This window comes from Coffea arabica, chromosome 4e, assembly GCF_036785885.1.
Source record: "Coffea arabica cultivar ET-39 chromosome 4e, Coffea Arabica ET-39 HiFi, whole genome shotgun sequence".
NCBI lineage: Eukaryota > Viridiplantae > Streptophyta > Magnoliopsida > Gentianales > Rubiaceae > Coffea > Coffea arabica.
The window spans coordinates 5,651,804-5,674,176 of record NC_092317.1 but is presented as its reverse complement, the minus strand read 5'-3'; the positions used below and the strand labels follow the sequence as shown (position 1 = coordinate 5,674,176).

The 22,373-nt window shown below is 36.7% G+C and overlaps 2 protein-coding genes across 2 annotated transcripts; one reads left to right on the top strand and one right to left on the bottom strand.

Moving 5' to 3' along the window:
* Positions 1–1,933: 1,933 nt before the first annotated feature.
* On the top strand, positions 1,934–4,939 carry LOC113741936 (uncharacterized). Its single transcript, XM_027269606.2, has 4 exons — positions 1,934–2,852; positions 3,348–3,419; positions 3,727–3,939; positions 4,644–4,939. The coding sequence occupies exons 1-4, from the start codon at positions 2,069–2,071 to the stop codon at positions 4,718–4,720; spliced, it is 1,146 nt and encodes a 381-aa protein (XP_027125407.2). The 5' UTR covers positions 1,934–2,068; the 3' UTR covers positions 4,721–4,939.
* Positions 4,940–5,550: 611 nt separating this feature from the next.
* On the bottom strand, positions 5,551–22,268 carry LOC140005969 (DENN domain and WD repeat-containing protein SCD1-like). Its single transcript, XM_072047366.1, has 31 exons — positions 21,613–22,268; positions 19,598–19,691; positions 19,233–19,434; positions 17,775–17,916; positions 17,554–17,654; positions 17,294–17,357; positions 17,025–17,138; positions 16,503–16,723; positions 15,937–15,991; positions 15,763–15,846; positions 15,345–15,540; positions 15,106–15,235; positions 14,946–15,009; positions 14,815–14,859; positions 13,594–13,669; positions 13,387–13,460; positions 13,254–13,304; positions 12,654–12,811; positions 12,016–12,063; positions 11,015–11,072; positions 10,781–10,864; positions 10,367–10,616; positions 10,095–10,285; positions 9,404–9,468; positions 9,116–9,239; positions 7,732–7,913; positions 7,575–7,646; positions 7,332–7,492; positions 7,211–7,252; positions 5,989–6,197; positions 5,551–5,838 (listed from the first exon to the last, which is right to left on the bottom strand). Exons 1-31 carry the CDS (start codon positions 21,787–21,789, stop codon positions 5,743–5,745), a joined length of 3,630 nt encoding a protein of 1,209 aa, XP_071903467.1. The 5' UTR covers positions 21,790–22,268; the 3' UTR covers positions 5,551–5,742.
* Positions 22,269–22,373: the final 105 nt, after the last annotated feature.

Genomic DNA, 22,373 nt, shown 5'->3' with positions numbered 1-22,373 from the left:
AATGAAAATGCACCTGGGTATATATAGGTTTTTACTTGGAAACCAATTAAGGAAAAATATTTTGATTAATTTTTGATAACTTGCTGCATCTTGTATAGATACAGAAAGATTACAGAGCATAGGAATTTCATTTTTGGTTTGGTTGCCAAAAAATAAAAAAGAAAGAACTAAACTGCATCCAAGTTCCAATAAAGACAGTGAGTGAAAAGAAAGTCTTTCGGTTGCTTCTGCACGATATACAGGAGCATGAAACGAGGCAGAAGAACTGAAGAAGTAAGGGTTGTCACTAAGCTGGAAGCTGCGTGGAAGAACATGGATGATTGGATGGAGTGAGTGAAAATATAGCGAAGACGATCCCTTGATTGTAGCCACTTTCTTTGCCAGACTACTATCTTCACAGCTTACCTCAAAAGTCAAAAGTAATCGTTGGCAAGGCAGCAGGTACAACGTACTTTGTCTTTGGGCCTTGCGACAGAATTTTAGGAATGCCCAGATATTCTTTTGGAATAACTGCTGGGCACCAAATCAGAACCAGGAACAATTGATTCATAATTTTTGAAAGGATTTGTCTAAAAAGGCATATACGCTGAAGGCTCGTTAAAATGTTTTTCAAGTTTTAATTTTTTGAGAATGTAAAATCAACTATAGAAAGCATATAAATATAAGATCGAGTAATAATTGTAAATATATACACGCACGCATGTGATAAATTAGGTATGATTTAAGTACATTCATAAGCATCCATTAATATCCCTCATTTTTAAAAATCAGGTATGAAGGATCATTAATTGTCAATAATAATATCTTTTCACTTGATTAACACCAAATTCATTTATGTACCTTCTTTTCGTTTTCTTGGCCAACCATATGATGATTGGACCAAAGAAAATGCTTGCTCTACTCATGGGATACACAGTAACAATAGTACTAAAAGTCAAGAACAAGTTAGAACTTAAAAACGTGTTTGGCACATGGGATTGTCATTCACTAAGCTAATAATATCGAACAGTGAATGGAATGGAATCAACCGCGGCCCAAGTCAACGTCAACCCTTCTTGTACGTTAATTTTAAGTCAGTCAAAGTCGTCCCTTGATCGGCAACTATACCAAAAAAATGCAGCTATTATCCACGAAGAAAGTCATTCAATAAGCAAGTCTACTCTGAGATTATCCAAAAAAAAAAAAAAATACTAGTTCACACGACATATTAATCATCATTTAAGTAGACAAAGTCTCATAATTTAATATTATTACTAATTATTATTATTATTATGACTACTGGCAACTTGTTAAGGCCATGTACTATAAGAGCTCGTCCAGCTCTATTTCTATTAGCCACTTGTTAGTTGACTTTTTAAGTAATAACAAACAGCCCCAACTCGAAAATCAAAAGATAATTCCTCTCCCCACCAACTTCTTTTAGCCTATTGTAATCGTGGCATGGTTCAAACTCGCGGTCGCGGTCCGGATCGTTCTATATTGATCTCGACATATCGGTTATGATTTCGGTGAGACGCAAATTTTGAAACATTTAATATTCTAAAAATTGTGAATAATATTCAAAAATATGCTAAACAAAAATAATAAAAAAATCAGCAAAAGAAGATCTGTAAAATGTAAATTTGTGAGTTGATTCGGGATAACTCGGACCGACTCGATCGAGACTATCTGTATCGAAAACTTTTCGACCGAGTTCTCAGTGACTCAACTGAGTTCTCGACGAGTCAAATATTTTGAAATTATCTCGTCCAAATATCGTATTGGAGGGATCCGTTTCGGTGACGATTCGGCCAAGTCGTCTCAGTTTCGACGGAGAATTTGAACCATGATTGTAATTTCTTCCCCGTTGCCAAAGCAATAGTGCAGAAGGAATATATTGCTTTAATTCTTCTTAATTTATGACAGACTAGCAACAATTCAACATTCACACTAGGTCCTTTACTGGAGCGACTTAGCATTAGCTATCAAGAACTAGCAAGAATATCTACTAATCGAGCTATACTTCAAGCTTCTCCACCACCTTTAAAACCTCTTTCTCTGCATAAGGAAAGAGAGCGTCGAGCTAATTATGGGACGTCCAGATGCAAATTCAGGTCCTTCTCAGCGAGGTGGACAACACCAACAGCCTCAAGAATATCATTTTCAGCCTGCAACTCAGAGTCCTGAAACCATTGATGATGCACCTCCTCCATTTGAAACATCCAATGATGAAATTCATCAGGAAAATTATGAACATGAGCAAACCCAGAAAGAAGAAATTGCCGGCCAGCAAAACCAACATGCACAATCCCATCCAACGCCATCAAGAGGACCAATGGCATTCCCACCGCAAAACACCCAAATGAGGTCATCTCCAACTGGTCATCAACCACAAGCATTTCCTCCAACTCAAGATCAAACCCAAGCCTTTCCTCCACCTCAAGGCAAACCTCAAGCCTTCCCTCCATCTCAAGATCATCAACCAGAAGCATTTCCTCCATCTCAGGGTCATCAACCGCAGGCCTTTCCTCCACCTCAAGATCATCAGCCACAAGCATTTCCACCGGCTCAAGGTCATCAACCGCAAGCATTTCCTCCACCTCAGGGCCAGCCACAGGCATTTCCTCCGCAACAGAGTGCATTTCAGCAACCAAACATGGCGCAATTTCCACAAGCTGCAACCTTTTCTCAGCCAGCAATGGGTGTAGGTGGACAGGTTCCAATACATCAGGCGATGCCGAATTCTCCATTAGTTCATCCCCATGCTCAGGTCATCAATAATACCCCTATGACTGGCTTTCCAGTGGCTCAAGTTCTTCCTACTCAGCCTTGGAAGACAGCCTTGTTCGCGTGCATGGATGATCCAACAAATGGTATTTAATCTCTTTCTCCCTTTCCCCGGGCATTTGAAGTAGAGTAGCATAAAATCTTCAATATTGGTTAAGCCAAAATTGCTTTTTTTTTTTTTTAATGTTACAGGTGAATTAAAATTCATATGTTGAATGTGTAAAAGCTAGGAAATGGACAGGTTGTTAAATTTGAAATTGATCCAATCTTATGGATTTCTTTCTTTTGTTATTGCTAAGGAGAAGAGAAATGGTAACTTCAACCATTAACCCTTCTCTAGTTGATATTACCTCTTTCAAAAAGTATAAAATTAGAAGAAGAAAAAAATCCATAATATTGAAAACATGCATGAAGATGGACCATCTTGGCATTTCTTTAATTCATATTGTTTCAAGACGCGTATTTATGCTATTCTTTTCTTTTTCCAAGCAGTACTTAATTTGTTCAAGAGTGTATGTCTCAAAAATCATGAAACTGATGTTGAAGAGAAGGAACTAATGAGTGAAATATTTGCCTTTCAGCTCTTATAACAGCCTGCTTTCCTTGCGTGACATTCGGGCAAATAGCTGAGATTGTCGACTCTGGCCAAACCTGTGAGTATACCAATTTTCATCTGTGTATATACTCTCCACATTCATAGCTTAGTAATAATGCTACGTTGAATTATTTCGTGGATCGATTTACATATGGAGTAATTTTTCCTCCACCAACAATATATACACACTGGCTGGTTGGATGTACAACACAATATATATGAAGTTTGATTTTGAAGTCAAAGTATTGTATGTGTCACATGCATATAAGCCCTCAAGTGTATATAATATTGGTGTAGTAAATTTTTATCCTTTAGACAGATGTCTCGTAAAATATACTCATGTATGTTGGGTACATCATTTTCAGCTTGTGGTACCAGTGGAATGCTGTATGGCTTGATTGCCTGCTTCATAGCCATGCCATGCTTATTGTCATGCACCTACAGAACAAAGCTCAGGAATCGATATGGGCTAATGGAAGCACCCGCACCTGACTGGATGATTCACTGCTTTTGTGAATGGTGTGCCCTTTGTCAAGAATACAGGGAGCTTAAAGAAAGAAATCTTGATCCTTCTATTGGTAAGTCATCAACATCAAAAGTTTCAATCTTTCAATGGCCTAAAATCAAGTTATAGACTCTGGTTCGTTGGTAATAGTTTGCAATGAGAAAGTTGAAGTTGATTGTCCCACATTGAAAGAGAACACCTTAGACGACCTTGGGGCTTTCTGATTAGGGTAGGGTGTTAATTAATTGTCTAAAATATTTATTTTAGATAATTAATTAGAGGTGGTTAATGACAGTTACATTTGACAGGCACACCTATTAAATGGTTAACTACCTATATACCTATTCAATAAGGATTGTATCCTTTGACAGTGTCTTGGACAGGTGTTTCAATTCTTTAAAATAGTAGGACTTTGACAGAATTAAATCACTTTTTGATTGATGGTTCTTAGACTTTGTTGTACCCTAGAGGTAATTTATCTAATACAGAGGCAAATAACACCTTAAGGAAAGTGTTTTCACGCCTCAAGGTGTTTGCATTTGTCTAGTTTAGATTAGTTATTTACTATATTTCCAACATGGTTTTCTGGAAATCTCAATTTTTAACCATTTGGGTACTTGAACGATACTCAATCAAGTCATATGCTGGCAAGCAAGAATATGCAACCTTATGAAATTAATTAACTGTTTTTAAGTACATACAAATTAAATTCTTTTAGCAAGTTGAGACGAATACTTAAACATATAAATTAATTAACTTGGTTAACGCACTTGTTAGGCTGGCTAGGAAATGTGGCAAAAAGTCGGCAGATAGCAGCTATGACGCCTCCAGCGAAGCAGACCATGATGGGCTAAATCAAGTTTTCAAGTCTCAGATTTCAAAGGATACAATGAATAATTTCTTCTTATTCTTCTTCTTCTTTTTTCCCTTTTCTTTCGTCTTTTATGTGAAATATTGATTTCTTTATCTCAATTTCTTTATGCCAGTTGTATTGCTTATAAGGTGCCATTATGGGACGAAGCAAAATGAATGTACTTGCTTCTGGCTTTTACGATAAATGGAAAACAAGCCTACTTTCTTAAAAGAATGGATTTTGAAGATTGTGTCTTGAGACCATTTTAAACAAATATGGCTGAGCTTGCAAGGAAGTAAAATTCAAATAACTCTCTCTCAATTGTAGAATTTCTTATAGGTGATAGTCCAATAGTTGGTCATTGACTATATAATAAAAGTAACTTGCCAGTATAATCAATGATGATGCGGTCTACAGATTTCCAGCTTCATAGTTGTTGTTGGTTAGTCAATTGGATCGAATGATAACACTAACAAAAAGGTCCAGCACTATATATTTTGATAACACTAACAACACTACAATGCCATCAATGCTGGTAACAGATTCCCAGTCTGGTTAGAATGCACAATCAATGCATATTCTGTGAGACTAGAGAAACCGGCTTCTGGTGCAAAAACCCATTATGCATTTCGTATTGCAACATCTTATCATAGCAATAAAAGTTCTAACGTCTAGTTTTAAGTGGTGATGCAAGGAGCTCGCTTAGAATTACTCAATTGTGGAATTGGCCATATGCAGTGAGGTTTTTGAATGAAAAATAGATAATAACAAAGTAGTCAGTCAGTCAAACTGGGAATAATCAACAGCAGCAAGGGCTTCAAACTATCCCTATTGAGTGCAAAATATGTTTGCATTATAGTGCAATACAAAGTCAATCATTATCCAAATTGAGTGAGTCACGCACAACTACTATCTAAAATCAACAAATCAATCTATTAGTTGAATGTGATGTAGTTCCTTTATACAAAATTTTATGCACATCGAACTTACAACACAGAAGAATCAGAGGCAAATACTAAGCTTTTATATGTTGATGGTAGCATCCCACAACCTAAGCAACCCATTTCGGCCACCACTACAAATCCTTTTCCTTTCAAGATCTGAAGAAACACATCTTACCTGAAAACATGAAAAGAGATTCTCTAATCACGAATGACCACAAAGAAGAAAAAACAACCATAAAGAAGCTCCGACACCTTAGGCAATATTTGAAAAAAAAAAAACAAAAAAAAGGAGGAAGAAAAGCTACTTTTGAGATTAAGAACAAACCATTGCAACCGTTTTCTGTGGGGTTCTGTAAAGCTGCCACCCAGCTATCTTTGCACCTGTGCTAGAGAAACCACCAAGTCTCTCTTGAGGCCGATGAAAGAGTGACATTGAATTATCAGCTGCCCCCACTCCAAGCCAGTGTTCCCCAGCATTTATAGACAATATTGAAGAAGTATGGAGAGTAACATTCTTTGTACATTTAAGACCACCTAAAAAGTATGATCAGGCAAAATAGTTTTAGATAGGTGGTCAACGATGGGAGAATTAAAAATGTGTACGTGTCTGCCCAAAATACACCCTCAGAGAACAGTCCCCCTCCCAACATAATCCGACCAACATGACCATATAACAAAACATCTGAAAAAGGCACCTCCAGAATGCACTGCATGCCTATGGAAATGAGAAATTTTTCCACACAGTCATAAGTAACACCACTAGTGCTATTGGTATTAGTCCTAATATACAAGAACAAGCAGCAACATTCTGGACAATCGAAGGGGAAATATGCACATTCTTTACAGTCAAAATTATAAAAATTTATATTAGATATTCTGTACCATCTCCAAATGAAATTCAAATAGTGTGTATACAAAAACATACAGCCAAATTACAGATTAAACCACATAAATTGAGTTCATGTAAAAAAAAAAAAAAAATTTAATGGCGAAAGAAAAAACACAGAATATAAAACCAATTTTATAGTGACAGTATTGCATGGATCTGAGCATGAATATCAGGTGCTGATTGCCCACTGTCATATTTGTCTTATGCCAGACCTTAAAGATCCAGGGATGGGGAAAAACTTTCGGTATTTCAAACTTAGCTAATTGCCCAATATTCAGAATCTGCAAAAGGTCTTAGAAGTGATTCCCTGTCACACAAGATGAATCCTGTTTGTCTTATAAAGTATTATTGGAAACTTAAATAGTAGAAAAATGCTCATGCTGTTTCTCGTGCCAAAAGTACACAGTTTATGTGATCATCAAGTCTCAACTGTCCAATGTATGTAATTTTATCTTACAAAATTGTACACAAGTATACCTAAAGAGATTAAGTAAAGGAAATTCACTTGCATGATTAACAAACAAGTAAGCTATTCCTTAGATTATTTTCACAAGTCCAACGGGGAGGACATGGAGGGTAAGTTTGTCATAGAAAAGAGTTAAATGCTTCTGAAAGAAGGGTTTCTTTTGAATTTAAGCTGAAAGATTTTTATTCTCACCATTATCATTTTCCCAGAAGCGCAGCAGTCCATCAGTTGAGCCTGAAAATTTAGGCATTTCAGAATGTAATAGAATGGTAAAGTAAAGAAAAAACAAACACCAAGAAGGATGATTTCAAACCTGTTATTATGCCTTTATCTGAGATTGAATACTCTACACAGAGGATTGGACCTCCATGGCAAGCTAGAACAGCATCACATGTTCCTCGAGAAACAGACCACATCCGTGCTGTCCAATCATCACTCCCAGTAATTACAGCATCTCCAACCATTCTAATTGACCTGTACATTAAGCCTCCTGTTGACAGTACCTTCATAGCCATATACACCAAGGAGTATGAAAGAATTTGTAACCATTACCCACCTAATCCAACTTGTGTGCCCTAAAAGCTTGTGCATCTGCCTTCCAGCTCGTATGTCCCAAATATTTGCGACCCTTCAATGCCAAAGAAAAAACACAGAATAAGGTCCATTTCAAAGGCATACAACTATACCAAACTCAAAATCCATCAAAGACATACGAATCTCTGCCACCGGCAGCTAAGATCCCAGTTGAGTCATCATATTCAACACAAAGAACAGCACTAGAGCAACGACCCACTGTAGCAACACAGGTATCTGTTCTTACATCCCACATTTTTACAGTCCCATCATGGGCAGCAGTAAGGACACGTTCACCTGACAGCATTCGCACATAGCTGACCTGCCAGCAAGAAATGGACAAGGGGTGTAAGCTTGAAAAACATCCAATGAAAAGGGAATAACATACGGAATGTTTATAACTCAGGAAAGGAGGTTCACAATCCTAAGAAGAGTGAATTTTTGAAGCAGGGTATATAGGCAAGGTATATACTACAATAAATATCATTTGATACAGCACATTTTCAGTCGCATTTACTTAATTATCCAAAAGCTAAACAAAATTGTAATTAATATTTAGCTACACTAGTTTTCCCGAAGGTATCACAATACAATCGCCTTTCACTAAAACAAAGTATCGAACAAAATTTGTTCCTGTTTTACATTTGAATTATGTCTAGGTTTATGTTGGGACCATATTTCTCAAGATCCAGGTAAACCCCAACCATGAAGCACCTAGCATTACAAGGTTGGTGAGAGTTTCTGTTCCCATGCACAAATAACTAATAAATTCAACCAGGCACAAATGCTGATACTTAAATTTACATCAGATAAGGCAGAAGTCCAATGTTCAACTCCAAATTTACATGAAAATGTAAAAGCTGAAACAATAAATCAGAGTCTATCTTTCTTTTCCCAGTTCAATTTGTCAGAGGCAAACCTAAAAAATCAAAAACTTTGTTTTCTTTTGAATTGCAGGTATCAAGAAAAAAGAATTGTAGTACCAAGCCATACTCATGATGTCAACCAGAGTTCACATTTATGTTGTTAGTCTTCCAGATTCTAACACTTCGTTTTGTACACCAGCACGATTGGCATCCCTGTCAAATAGTAACTCCCAACAATCCGCACATAATATCACTATGTCACCTACTATAAAGGCAAATTATTATTTCTTTAGCACCTTAATCTGCTTGGCTCCCTTGGCCGTCAGCACACACTCTTTAACTGAAACTTCATGTGAAAGAAAAAGATTCTTCTCATGGTTAATTTACTAATCTACTACGACATTCAACAGCTAGAGGCTTAGTTGAATTGAGTTCTAGAATTATAAGAGCCAACTGTTTTCCACACCCAATGTTTAGTTGTACGGTCCCCCCCCCCCCCCGCCCTCGCAAGCACAGAGAAGTAGTTGTTTCTCCTGGAGAAGTAGTTGTTCCTCCTGGACATTGGTTGAATTCCTCACAGTTGGAACTTGGAACTACAAACACAAAACTGGCTAAAGATGCAAGACATAGAAGCTGAGATACAATGCTCTAACCGAACCTGTGCATCATGGCCCTTTAGCTCTTCAAGAAGCTGAGTAGTCCGCTTATCCCATACAAGAACAGTCTGATCATCAGATCCAGATACAACCTTTCCTCTATCAGAACTTATTGCCCTAACTGTTCTGCACAAACAGAAAGCAAACATATCAAATGTTAGCCATGAAGCGGCACTGGCAAAGAAACAAGCAGTTAACTACAATGTAGACCATCAGCATTACAGGAGATCAAAAACATCAGTTAACAAAAGAGAGCTTTTTGGGAAGAAATATAATGTCATGTAAAATACCTAGTATGCCCCTTTAAAGTTGCTCTAAGTTCAGAACCACGAAGACTTGGATCCCAGATCTTAATCTGCATCATTTCAAAAAGAGGAATACTATTGATTACATGGAACTCAAACTGCCGGAGTAAGATTGCACACATAACATCTTATCCAAAGGAGACTTTAGATATGTGTGTGTGTGTGTGTGTGTGTGCAGATATATACACACAAATATACATATATATTCACCCACTCATTTTTTCTACTTTATCCAAGATCCAGGCCCAATCCTTAATCTTTCTCCAAATATCCAATCTATGGCTAAAACTTAAGAGGATCAACAATTCCAGCTTAACATGCAAGTACTAAGTAGTAGCATATGATATTTGTCCAAGGCCATGAGACCTCACAGAACATAGACTCAAGGGCATGCTTGGCAAACACGTTTTTAGGGTGTCTGTCTAAAACTTTAGCTTAGTGTAGAAGTCTTATGAACAATTGGTGTTTGTCCAAAACGCCCAAATTACCACTTCCCCCATCACCCACCACCAGTACCCCACTTCTGCCACCCACCACTGGCCCCCCCTCCCCCATCCCTTCCCCCTCCCCACAAACTGGCAGAAAAGATACCAAAGAAATTTGAAGTTAAAAATGTTAACCAATGTTAATGATGCTCATCCAAAATATCTTAAAAAGGAAGCCATGTGATCATCACCGTGCAGTCTGTGCTACCACTGATAAAGAAACCTGCATCTTCACGGTCACCAATTAGGTCCCATACTTCTCTACTTGTTACACAATGCAAAGCAGTGACCGCTCCTGTATGACCTCTAAGAGTGCGAACACTAGTCTGTATTTTCTTTTGCCCAGCAGCAGATGGTTCTTGCTTACCATTCTCACTTACTCCTATATTCACATATGAATAATATAATCATGAAACAGCAAACTTGGAAGGTATTGCCAAAGAGATCTATAGACCTATATTACCAGTATCAGAAGTCCACTTGCGAACACGGCTAAACGAGTTGGCTCTCAATGTGGTGTCCCTGCTAAACATGCTTTGGACCCAGCTTCGTCCAACACCAGATGCCTCAGCTGGTTGCTCAACTTCATTAGCAGCATCAGGGCGTGGAGAAGCCAATCCATACAATGGCACTGCCTGGGACTTGCTAGAATAGATTCCCCAATAACCAATACATATTTGCCGAATATGAGCCAGAAATCCCCTAAGTTTTATCTGGTGAAATGAGAAAAAGGAACAAATTTAGCAGTCAAACAATTATCAATTTTACAAGAAAGATTCAGAAGGACATAAAGATCCAGAAAGATCTTAAAGATGCAAAAATTGAAAACATGCTAAAAATAGGAATCAAAGAGAGAGAGAGAGTAAGCATAACTCACCATGTGATTATAACCGATGTTGTTCTTCCCGGCAATTGTTTCAATCAAAGACCAAGCATCAGTGTCAGCAAGTCCTAGCCCAGCCTTCAATGATAAGAGAAGATGACTTAGAGCTCAAGCATTTTGCACAAAAGATTTTCTTTTCTTAGTTTTTCCCTTTTTTTCCTTTTTGATGTCATTTTTTGGGCTTCAGGTAGGTATGAATTAAAAAATGAGGTAAAGCAAAAAAGGTACCATGTGTGTAGCCATAACGATTAGCTGAGTTGTCACCAGGGTTGCATAATTCGCAGATCTGACAAATCAATATTAGAAATTTAAAATTGGAACTTTTTATAACTAATCCTCTTTCAAAAAGCGACCTAAAAAGAGACTTGCAACTCTCAAGTAATTAATGAGGTTAAACCTTCAGTGATACAAAGGATAGAGTTTCAGAACTTGAAGTTTTATATGAAGCAGCAATGAGGACATGATAATGAGCAGAAGGTCGAACTTGGGAGGAAAACAACCCACACACTTAAGTAACAACTCATCTAAAAGCTCAAGTTAACAGAAAAAGCTTATTTAATCAACTATTCGGTAATATAATAGCCCATTAATAATGCTAACTGGTATCAAATTTTGATCTTTTTTCCTTTTCGCAGATCTGGTGGGGAAAGGCAATTAAAACATTACAGGCAAGCGTTACACAGGTGATCAAGATTGATTTTCCAATAGGTATCAAATTAATTTGCAACCCAGAGATTTCGAGTTGTTAGTAATATTTATTATATTGATGAGTAATAACATAGTTACAGCATTATATTTAGGAGATTGAGACATTATACTACAATACTTGTCAACCCAGAAGAAGCACAAGCATGTAGAATGACAAGATTAGACGAAAAGAAAAGGCAGCTGGACCATCTGGTGTAGGCTCAACCAAAATTGTCTGGGTAGTAACATTCTAAAAAATGCCAGAAGCAAATAAAAAACACACCACAATGTCACATGCACGGAGTGAGTTGCCAAGTGCATCAAAAGGAAGCATTTCATGAGAAAGTGTAAAAGGAAAACACATTAAAACATTAAAGCACATGTAAAGTGTTTCTGGTAGCCCATCAGAACCAACAACACAAGAAGCAGATAGAATGACCACAATGAAGCAGCTATACGCACTATCATTAATGCAAACCTACAACACAGAGAGAGAGAGAGAGAAGGTGGGGGGGAAGGGAGGTATTGGCATGACTTCTTACTTGCTGGAGAAGCGGTCCAACAGATAGTCAAAATACCCTTCCCAGAAACTGAAATATAACCACAAAGAGAAAGTTAAAATTTGGCAGAACAATTGACTAAAAGAACTGTAAAACTTGGATAGTAATGGTTCATTTTGTCTGAGAGTGGTATTAGCTTTGGACAAAGTTACATCACTTTTCCTGAGTTTTAAAGCTGCAACAAGAATGAGGTCACAGGAATAAAATTAATGACCATGGAATTTATATGGGTATATAGATCAGCAAATCAACCTACTCTAACATATCATAGGATCAGATCTCCACAGATCATGCCAAGGCATCTCACATATGTTTGCTATGTATTTGGATTTGCAAGCCAATTTGCCTGGAAATCCTTGGCCTTTTTCCAACAATTGATGAAAATTAAAAAATGCATAAACAAACAGTCATTCCTTCGTTTTAAAAAAAATATTATCAACGTGTATGTGTCAGTGGAAACATGCCTACGAAAGATAGACAATGCACTTACAAGTCATAATCATATAGGATGGAAAAAGAGGCTACATGACAAATATACACGATCTCATATATTAAAGTGTACTTACCTAGCTTTTACACTAACCCTATTAAAAAAGAATGTGAGACGGTGTCATACTTACCGTAAATCGTCCCACACAGGAAGAGAACGAAGATGTCGCTGGACATAGTCCGAAACATTGTTCACATCCTTCTTGTATATTTCAGCTGAAACTTCAAGGGCATCTCTGATGGTAGCCATGTCATTCCGAGAAGTAGCACGAGTAATTGCTGTTTTGAGCTGAAATTTTGCAAAATAACTCACGGTAAGAAATCTTATCCAAAGATGCCACGTTGACCTATAATTTGTTAGTCTTCTCATGAAAGCTTTGCCCTATGAGAGTTTTCTGTAATTTGGGGAGCTCTAGAAATTAGTCCTCTAGTTATCATGGTTGATGAGAGTTCTGAATCATTAATTGCACTAAAGAAAAGGACTGATGGGCTCTACCCCTAATCATAATAAATTTTGAAGTTCAAAAACACTCAAAATGAAAGGGGAGTAGAGAATCAAAACTTTGAAAGATAAAAGACATCTCTGAAGTCTGAACTTGGGAAGTATATAAAAGCAGCAATAACTCTTAATTAACCAAGTGTTTTGGTAAGTAAATCAAATCATAACCGCTAAGACATTATTTCTCACTAAGCTCTTGGCTATCAGATCAATAGCATGAAGCTAAACACACCAGTTCCTTCACGGCAATAAACTGCTCCTCAGTCAATTGACAGGTCCACCCCTGCGCAAAAACCAGATAAAAGTGAGTTCCACGAGACTTGCAGAATACCATTCAATCAATCTCTCCTAGTTGCACCACAAACCGAGTGAATGTGCTCCCTTATACATTCAACAAAGCCACTACCACCAATGCCCTCAGCATCCGACTCGATCAAAGCTGAGAGGATTATAAAGATAAACCAGAAAAATCAAAGATGGCTTTCATACATTTAAAACTACACGAACAAAGAAAATGATATCTGACAAATCCACCCCTCCCCCAAAAAAAATATAAATGCTTAAAAACATACCAAGGATTGTTCCATATTCAAATGATGAAAGTGGATCATCAGTGCTTCCCAGTTTGAGAAGACGTAGCCATAACCCCTAGTTGCAAAGAAAATTTTCCAGGTTAAAGTTTGAAATAAGACCACAACAGAACTTTTAGGCTAAAAAAGCCAAACATGTTCAGCTAAAGACTTTTTAAGAAAAGAAGAAACTTCTGTATGGCAAAAATACAATTACCCTGATCTTCAGTAAAACTATATCCTATTCATCAATGAGGCCATGAGAAATAGTTTGCATATGTAAGAGTAACAACCCTTTCTAAAGAAAATGTTAAACCATTCCCATTTCTTTGGGGTTTCCTGAACTCATGCCTGGAAAGATAATTGAAACAAATAACCACATGCGTATACATATTTTACAATCATGTTAAATCCATGAAACAACTTTAAAAGCTAACAGCTTCTATCTTTTTGCATTAACTGATTTCTAGTGCACATCTGATTGACAAACATGGTAAAGTAACATGTGCATGAATATTGAAAAACATAAATAAAAACATGAAAGCACTGCAACTAGTTAAAGAAGCTGGTAACTGCAGGCAGAATAGCTCAATTTGTTCCAGAACTATTGCTAACAAAGCAGGATTACTTAAACCCAATAACTTCTAACTACGAACATTTTTAAATAAAACCAAAAGGATGAATTTTGACCTGATGTAGAAAGAAAATACAAATGGAAACCATAGATCAAGAAAAACCAGTAATAGAAATATATACCAGCTCAAATAAAGGAAAAAGAGTTGAACAGCACTGTATTGTGAAATTACTTGAATGTCCTCTTTAAGGCAATTCTTGCCAACCGAGACAAGCATTTTTGTTTTATTAAAATTTTCAAAATTTACAGAGATTTTCATTTTCAAGGAACTTGTTACTTTGCTAATATTCAATTTCCATCAGAACACCAATGAACAGAAAAGGTAACCAAAACTTATTTATTCCAGAATGTAAATTCCATCTTGTACTAAGTTCGAAAAATCAAGAACTAACAGTTTCCTTGAGAAATTCTTTCCACCAGAAACTACTGTTCCAGAAAAGGGAAAGGAAACGGGATTATTATTATTTAATTCAGAATTCCTTTTTCCAAATGTCTTCGGAAAAAAGGCTATAATCACAGGGTACAGCCAAAAGGTGCTACAAAGTGAAAATTCTGGTAGAATAAAGTTTATAAAAAGAAAACCAGTTTACCTGCAACTTGACTTTGATGTCCAAAACCATGCGCTCTCTTTCAGCCTGTAAGACAGAATATTTTTGGTATCTTTAAGACAAGGGATAGCCTTGTCACTTATGAACCGGAAGCAACAGTTTAGAACACTTACTGCCCTCTCCCTTGGACTGAGACTTTCAGCCTTAGAATCTTGACCAGCAAAGATTGAAGGTGAGCTGAAAAAAGAAGGAAAACAAAATAATGAAATAAAAAAGCATCTGCACAATCATGTTAATATCAGTAAATAACATTAATTTGTCAGATGAAACTACCCAGGAGCATGCTTTCCAGAGTACTCAAGGGCCCCACTTGCAGTAGCTAGAATCTGTTTTCTCTTTACTTCCTCTTCTTCGCTTAAGATGTTTGAAGGGAATCTATCATAACAGTATTTGGCATCCGAGCCTGATAACCAGAGTTTCAAATAATATATCCAGCATGAATTACTCTTTTGGTATTTTCAAACTCATAACGCAGTGGTAAGATCCCAGTAATTAATTACACAAAAAAATACCTGATGATCCTGCACGATAGTCAGATATAGTTACAATCTCAGGCTCTCCCATAATAGATGGAAGGATTGAGAGAGGACTTTGACCCCTCCCAATTGCATCTTGTAACTTATCAAGCAAATTAATATTGCTTTCTTCAAACCCTACGCCTCTCCCCAGATAATCTAAGAACCCTTGAGAATCTAAAAATTGGGAGATCTGTTAAACAAACCAATAGAAAAACATTTTAGTCCATCAACGAGTTGAGTTCACTTTAACAAGCAAAACTCTCTCATGATTCTGCAAAGTGCGTACTGTTTCTCTCAATTGAAGCTAAAAAACCTGACTTTATCACAGAGCAAAATTGCAAAGATGTAGGATTCCAAATAGACCACAACCACTAAAATTATCTTATTGAAAGTCAAGAACGTTCTGGATTACCATCGGATCTGGCGGCTGGTTTGTTGACCGGGAACGCTTCTTCAAGAAAGCCTGAGTGTTGAAGACAAGAGTTGTGGTACTTTCCTGATTAAAAAGGGTGCAGCAAAAGGTTATTAGTCACAATGCTAAATGTAAATCTAAATCAAGTACCCACACAAGGTAAAAGTTTCATACTATAAAGTTGCGGTAGCCACCTAATATTGATGCGAAGAACTTTAGAAATATAATCCTGCAAATAAGAAAAGAGACCAATTTATTTTGAAACATATCCACAGAACAGTTTGCTACACAATATGGATGTGAGCAGAGATTTGGAAATTCAGTAAATAAATAAGTACAACATTCACAAAGAAATGCTTATGCAAGAAAACTCAATAAAAAGGATAAACTGATGGATAAGAACCACAAACCATTGAACATACACCATCTGAGTCCTTAAACTCAATTGCTCATTAGTTCAGATTGAAACAACCTAAACCCTAATGCTGGATCAATCGTTGTTTTACTACCATAAATTGGATCATTAATTATCAAGAAAATATCAGGAAAAGAAAAAGATTTCAAACAGCAAGTTGCAATAAGATCATAAAAGAACTAGATCTGAAGATGCAAAAAGAGAAGGAAAAGTACAGCAACCAAAATACCAAGCCTAAAACATTAAAAAAAAAAAAAAAAAACTGTCAGCCCCAGGAAATCAATTCGTATTTCATAAAAGCTTACAGTTGGCTTTCAAAAATCACCTCAGTTGAAGGTCACGATCTTCTCCCCATGGCTTGCTACTACCTCTAAGAAACTCCTCCTTGCAGTTACTTAGAGTGGCCTTCATTTGGTCTATGCCAACAACATTCGGATGCAACAATTTCGTTATGTCCCCCCGCAAAGAGCTATACTCTGGCTCTGGTATGGGAGGAATATCCTCAGATGTGGTAATGCAATTGTGCTCAAGGTCTACAACAACTACCTACGACATCAAAATGTGAAAAAGATCAGAGTTAAAAAACTTTAAATTTCTGGAAGTAGATGAGATCAGCAAGCCTAATTAAAACACAAAGTAAAAAATCAGGTGAAAGAAAGAACAGCTTTTCAGAGCCTCCAAAAGCATGCACTAAAAAAGATTAGCCACTTCCAAAACTTACCCTTCTCTAGATCCACCTATTCACAGACCCATTAACAGTTGCAACAAATGGTAAAGATAAAAAGGAGAACAAGGACGGAGAGTAGTTTAAAATTCTTATTGTTAACAATCCAAGTATAGAACTTACGCCATCCATTGTTAGCCCAAAAGTATCAACACCAGAATGAAGACCCATCATATACGGCGTAGGAGCATCAATATAATCGACTCCACTGAAGAAAAGCAATGGAATGTAGACATGCTTCAGCACAAAAAAGAAACAGCAAAACAATTTAATGTTAGTCGGTCAGGAAATCAAAAGGATGGAATGAGCAATTCAAATTGTGCAATTTGTATCTTAGGCCTACAATTGATTTCTCTAATGAGTGAAACTATGTTGCTTTTTGCAAAAATTACCTGCCAACGAAATGGATAAATAAGATGGCATATAGCCTCCGAAACCAGAGTTAGAAGAGAATACCTGCATCAGTAAAGTGAAAGGATATAACTTAGAAATGTTCATTCAAATTTTCAATTTTTTAGCGCACTGGCGGGGAGGGGAATGAGGACGATGGCAATTAAAATCCCACTAAATGATGAAGAATAAAGACTTGACTATATTCAGTCCATTAGTTATCAACTGAACTAATTCCAACAACTAAATCACAAAGAATTACTTGTTTGATCGAAGTAAAATCCTCCTCTCAAGCAACACAGCTGTAAATAATTTGATAAAATTGTCAACATCAAGACACTGGATCAAGGGTTGAAATGATATCTGGCATCAAGCAACAGGCTGTGATTATCAAAAACATGACAACTTTAAAATTCTAAATAAATAAAAAAAAACAAGCAAAAGTAGCCGGAAACTAAAGTTGAACAACAGACTAACACATACATCAGCATGAGGAAGCCCATCCTTTGGTGGAACCTCAACTGCAAGGAGGCTATCCTCAATTGCAAACAGAACTCGATCCTTTCCAGGAGTAGGCAAAGGTACACTGGAGACCAGATATGCTATAACATCCCATAATGGCTTGCTGAAATTGTTGCAGAATTCAGCTCATTAAATGCATTAGAAGAAATAAAAGGGAAACGATCCTCCTTTATTGGAAAGGAATGGAATCATAGACTATTATCACGAGAAGGAAAGAACCAAAACAATAATATTTATCGGTTATTTTTACTGGAATACAACCAACAAACTTGTAAATATACATGATGCAATTAAATCAGATCGTCGAGAGGTTTTATCAACTCTAGACAACAACATTGCTCTTTTATTGAATAACACTTCTGCAGTTAGTGGAAAATGGGTCATGACTGAAAAATACAGCCTGTGGCTAGAATTTCTATGTTATAGAGCTCGAAGTTGATCCCCAAGCTTCCTTGTACTTCACACTTTTCGCTTCAAAGCTCATGACCATCCACTAAGAATGACTAGACTTGTGAATTTAGAAATGCTACCCGAAACAAAAGTCATAGTACTGCAGTAATTTTTAGTAAGGTTAAAGAAACGTGTTTATTGACAAAAATATAACTGATGTCATGATATTCTAGAGACAATGCTATAGTTATTGCTTTATCTCTTAACTTCTGCCACATTATACTACTACTATTCTTAAGCTTTGGTATTAAGCGCCTCAGACAATGAGACCAGGGCTTTCAATGCCTAAATAAAGAATAAGCCATTAACTTTAGGAATGAATGTTTGTGCACATATTCGACATCATTGACCATCCTAAACAACATTTCCTTTTTAATTGCAACATCATTCTATGCATTTGAGAGAACCAAAAGGAAAAAAGTGTATTTCCTTGTCAATGAGCTGGGGCACACTGACTGACACGAGAAGAACAAACATGCACACCAAACCACATTTGGAACTTTTTCCTCACTCTTGATATTTGACAGTAGATCTTCAAGATAAACTTTTCCTTTAGTAATAATTGGAAAGTGCTTTTTCATTTTCTCTGAAAAAGCAAATTCATGTAAAAACATTGCCGGGTGGGAGGGGGGCTTGGGAAAGGGGAAAAGAAGCAGAGAGGCAACAAAATTGCCTAAGTAGTAATGTCATTGAGAAACCCTTGCAAAGGGAGGAGGGCCATTTCTTTGATGCAAACATACAGGCCTTTCTTAGTTAAATACAGAAAACTAAGATCAATGCTAAGGTAAATGGTCATTCAATGCCCTCAAATTCAGGAGCAGCCCATCAACCTTACCTTTTCAAGGCAGAAAAGTACATTATTGACACAAATAGGCACTATGTACAAATGATCCTAAATTCATCATTCAAGCAACATCTTTGTATCCTAACTGCAAAAATATCAAGAAAAAGTACATGATTGCATCATACCTACTTCCAGAAGAAGAGAAACAAAGCAAAAAAATTTCCTCCAATGCATCTCGTAGTATATGAAAACTAGGTGAACGAGAAACAAGGCAGATGCATTTATCAGCAAAAGAATTTGCAGCAACGCGATAAGCTTCAACAATATCCTCGCAAACAGGATCCCGGAAAGCAATGCAACTAACATAAATTTTAGACCCATCTCCCTCTGCAAGAACAATCACATCCAAGATAAAAGATAGTGAACAACTTTAGTACTTGAAGAATTATCACAAATTGTATTTAAAAAAAAATGGTGAAAATGTGGTGAAAAACCAGCCCTTTCATCTTTTGTAGGGGAGAACACTCATGGCATGAATGAGACTTCTTACCAGTTAAAACAATAGGATAGTTCCGCGGAAAGGTTGAAGGATCTTTAGAATCAAAGCCAGATGCATGGAATTGAACACCAGCAGGTAAAACGCACTGCCATGCAACAGAATCATTTTATCCAAATGCGGAATATATCTAATTTTGAATATAATAACTTGGAATTAATGGTTCAAACTTCCTCATCATTTCCTCAGTGTCCTTGTTCACATCACAGTAGGACTAAACGTCTTATCAAAAATGAAATTCCAATTGAAAAGGATTTACCATTCAACGGAAACAAAATTAATAGCTTTGACTGACATGATCTCCAAACTTTTCACGTTTCACGAATGAAAATCATATTACCAGTACTCAGAAGTTTAAATTTTCACAAAAGTTGTATTTGGTTAGTTATAATAGCAGAAATTCGCATAAAAAGCATATATTCCTCCATTTCACTTTTCAAGATAAAGTCAACTTTCTGCAATAGATACCTCTCTTCAATATAATTGCCCAAAAACCAATTTGACCCCAGTTATCCAATTTCTCATACTTAAAGTAGCTAAGAAGGAATTTCTTCCAATTTTATCTTTGAATACTACAATTTTTTAATGCTAACATAATACTTCATGTAAGCTACATCTCAAGAGGTTGCGAAAAACACAAAGCATATTTAGCTGCCAAGCCTTTTGGGGCTCAGGTAATACCCCGATCTACATTGCATTGAGGCCAGGCACTACGTAAAACTCTGAATACTCTATTCATCCTTTGCATTTGTTTGCAAGCCTCATAGCTTTTCTTATGCAATCCCAACTCAAATAAACCATGTTAATTACTAATACCAACCAAAAAATTATGACAGGTCAAGGAAAAAAATGCGTGCCTCAGACAATAACAACTTATTCAAACTGAAATTCATTGTAAACATACAAATACGCATAGAATGAGTGACTTATCATTAACATTTAAACTTGTCTTTTCGGGATCTGTTGTTACATGTTAATAAATCATACCAACATTCATTATTAATTGTTATGCACAAGCTTTTTTCCTCCAAATATTTTTTCCATCTTAGATGTATACAAGTTTTAAAACTTTTCAGCAGTGATGGCCCAAATTAAGCATTTTCTTAAACACATGGCTATCATGAGAACAAAACTCAGCAACAGGGCTGTTCATAATCATGTCTTTTTCTTTGCACACTCTCCTTTTTCAAAATTACAACAGAAGGTGACATTAACTTTCTGATTACTGCAATTGAAACTTCCCATCATAAGAAATCGACTCTCTTATTCCTTCAACTAAGTTTCCACAATATTGTCTTAAGCCAATAAAGACTGTCTATGCTTCTTTCGAGATACTAAAATTTTTTTTATACATGTCACCAATAATTTACAATTCTCTGAATTCATTCACAGGCTATTTCTTCAAATCCACCCATATTTGTTGTCAGTTTTTCCAGGCACTCCTACTAATCTTCGCGTGTAGCCAAGTCTATACATCCACATTATGTCTTTCAGATACTTATCTGAAGTCCTGGGATCTATTTAAAATACGTAGATAAAAAACAACCCAAACCTATAACTAAAATTCTCCCTTGAAGCATTTGCCAAGTCCTACGAGACAGAATCCCAGAACAGAACTTCCCAAAAAGAACGAAACTTTAAATAACCAACTATGCAGACTTCAAAAAGCTGCACAACTAGCACCTCATCATCCAAGTCACCTCACCTCATGCGCCTCCAACACAAGATGCGCACTTTACCAACCAAGGCATGAACAATGAATCTAAACTGGATGAACCAGTTCTTAAACTTGTTTTACTTCGCAGACACACTTACCATGTAGATTTACAATGTCACGCCATTCATATGGCCGATGTTACATTGTCTTGCTCAATTTGATTATTTAGTAATAATGCTTTAAAAGTATTTGAACAGCACTCAAATGCGCATATTTAAAAGAAAAAAATTGCACCAAAAATTAATCAAATAAGCAGAATTTCGGGAAGAATTTTGGGAATGGATAAACTTACAGTTGGGAGCTGAGGGGGAGGAGGGGGATAGAGAGTGTGATCGGTGGGAGGATACTGATCGAGAAGCGAGGGCAAATAAATGAACTCGCTCCCGTGGTAACCTCTTTCTCCATCCAAAGTCCGAATCTCAGGCCCAATTCCGCATACCACGAAGTACTCGAAGATCCGATTCGCCATTTCTTCAATCCTAATTTCAAACTAACAATGCCTCCCTGATTTCTCTCTCCCTCAATTGGAAATGAGGGAGAACTTGGGGTTTTTTTCTTTTTTCGGTTATTTTAGAGCAGATCTGGGTTTATGCATGCCGTGATAAGTTCAGATGCATTTCAAGTTCAACGGCAATACTTTTTCTCTTTTTTTGGATGGATTTAGAATATTATGCTGCAAAATTTTGCGAGATTGAACTGATTATTGCGTTCATATTACTATTTTAGATTGAAATGATTTGCAAAATTTTGCTCAGACCTGCAAACAAGAATTTCATGACATAGCTATCGATGGAGATTCGTAGAAAGCGTCGCAGCAGCCACGAGTTTAAGGTAGCTGACGAACCTTCAACACGTTTTCGGTGCAGTGGACCCTCTTTCGTCCTTTAACCATTTGAGCGTAGGAATATTTCTCTGGTGCGCCTGTAATGCAGGCCAATGTTCGATTTTGCCCCTCGAAAAAAGTTGTATTCGTTATTTGATCTTGACAAACAACTAGCTGATGGTCCTTAACGGTACAAAGGAAACTAGAGAACATTTTGATTGATAAATAAA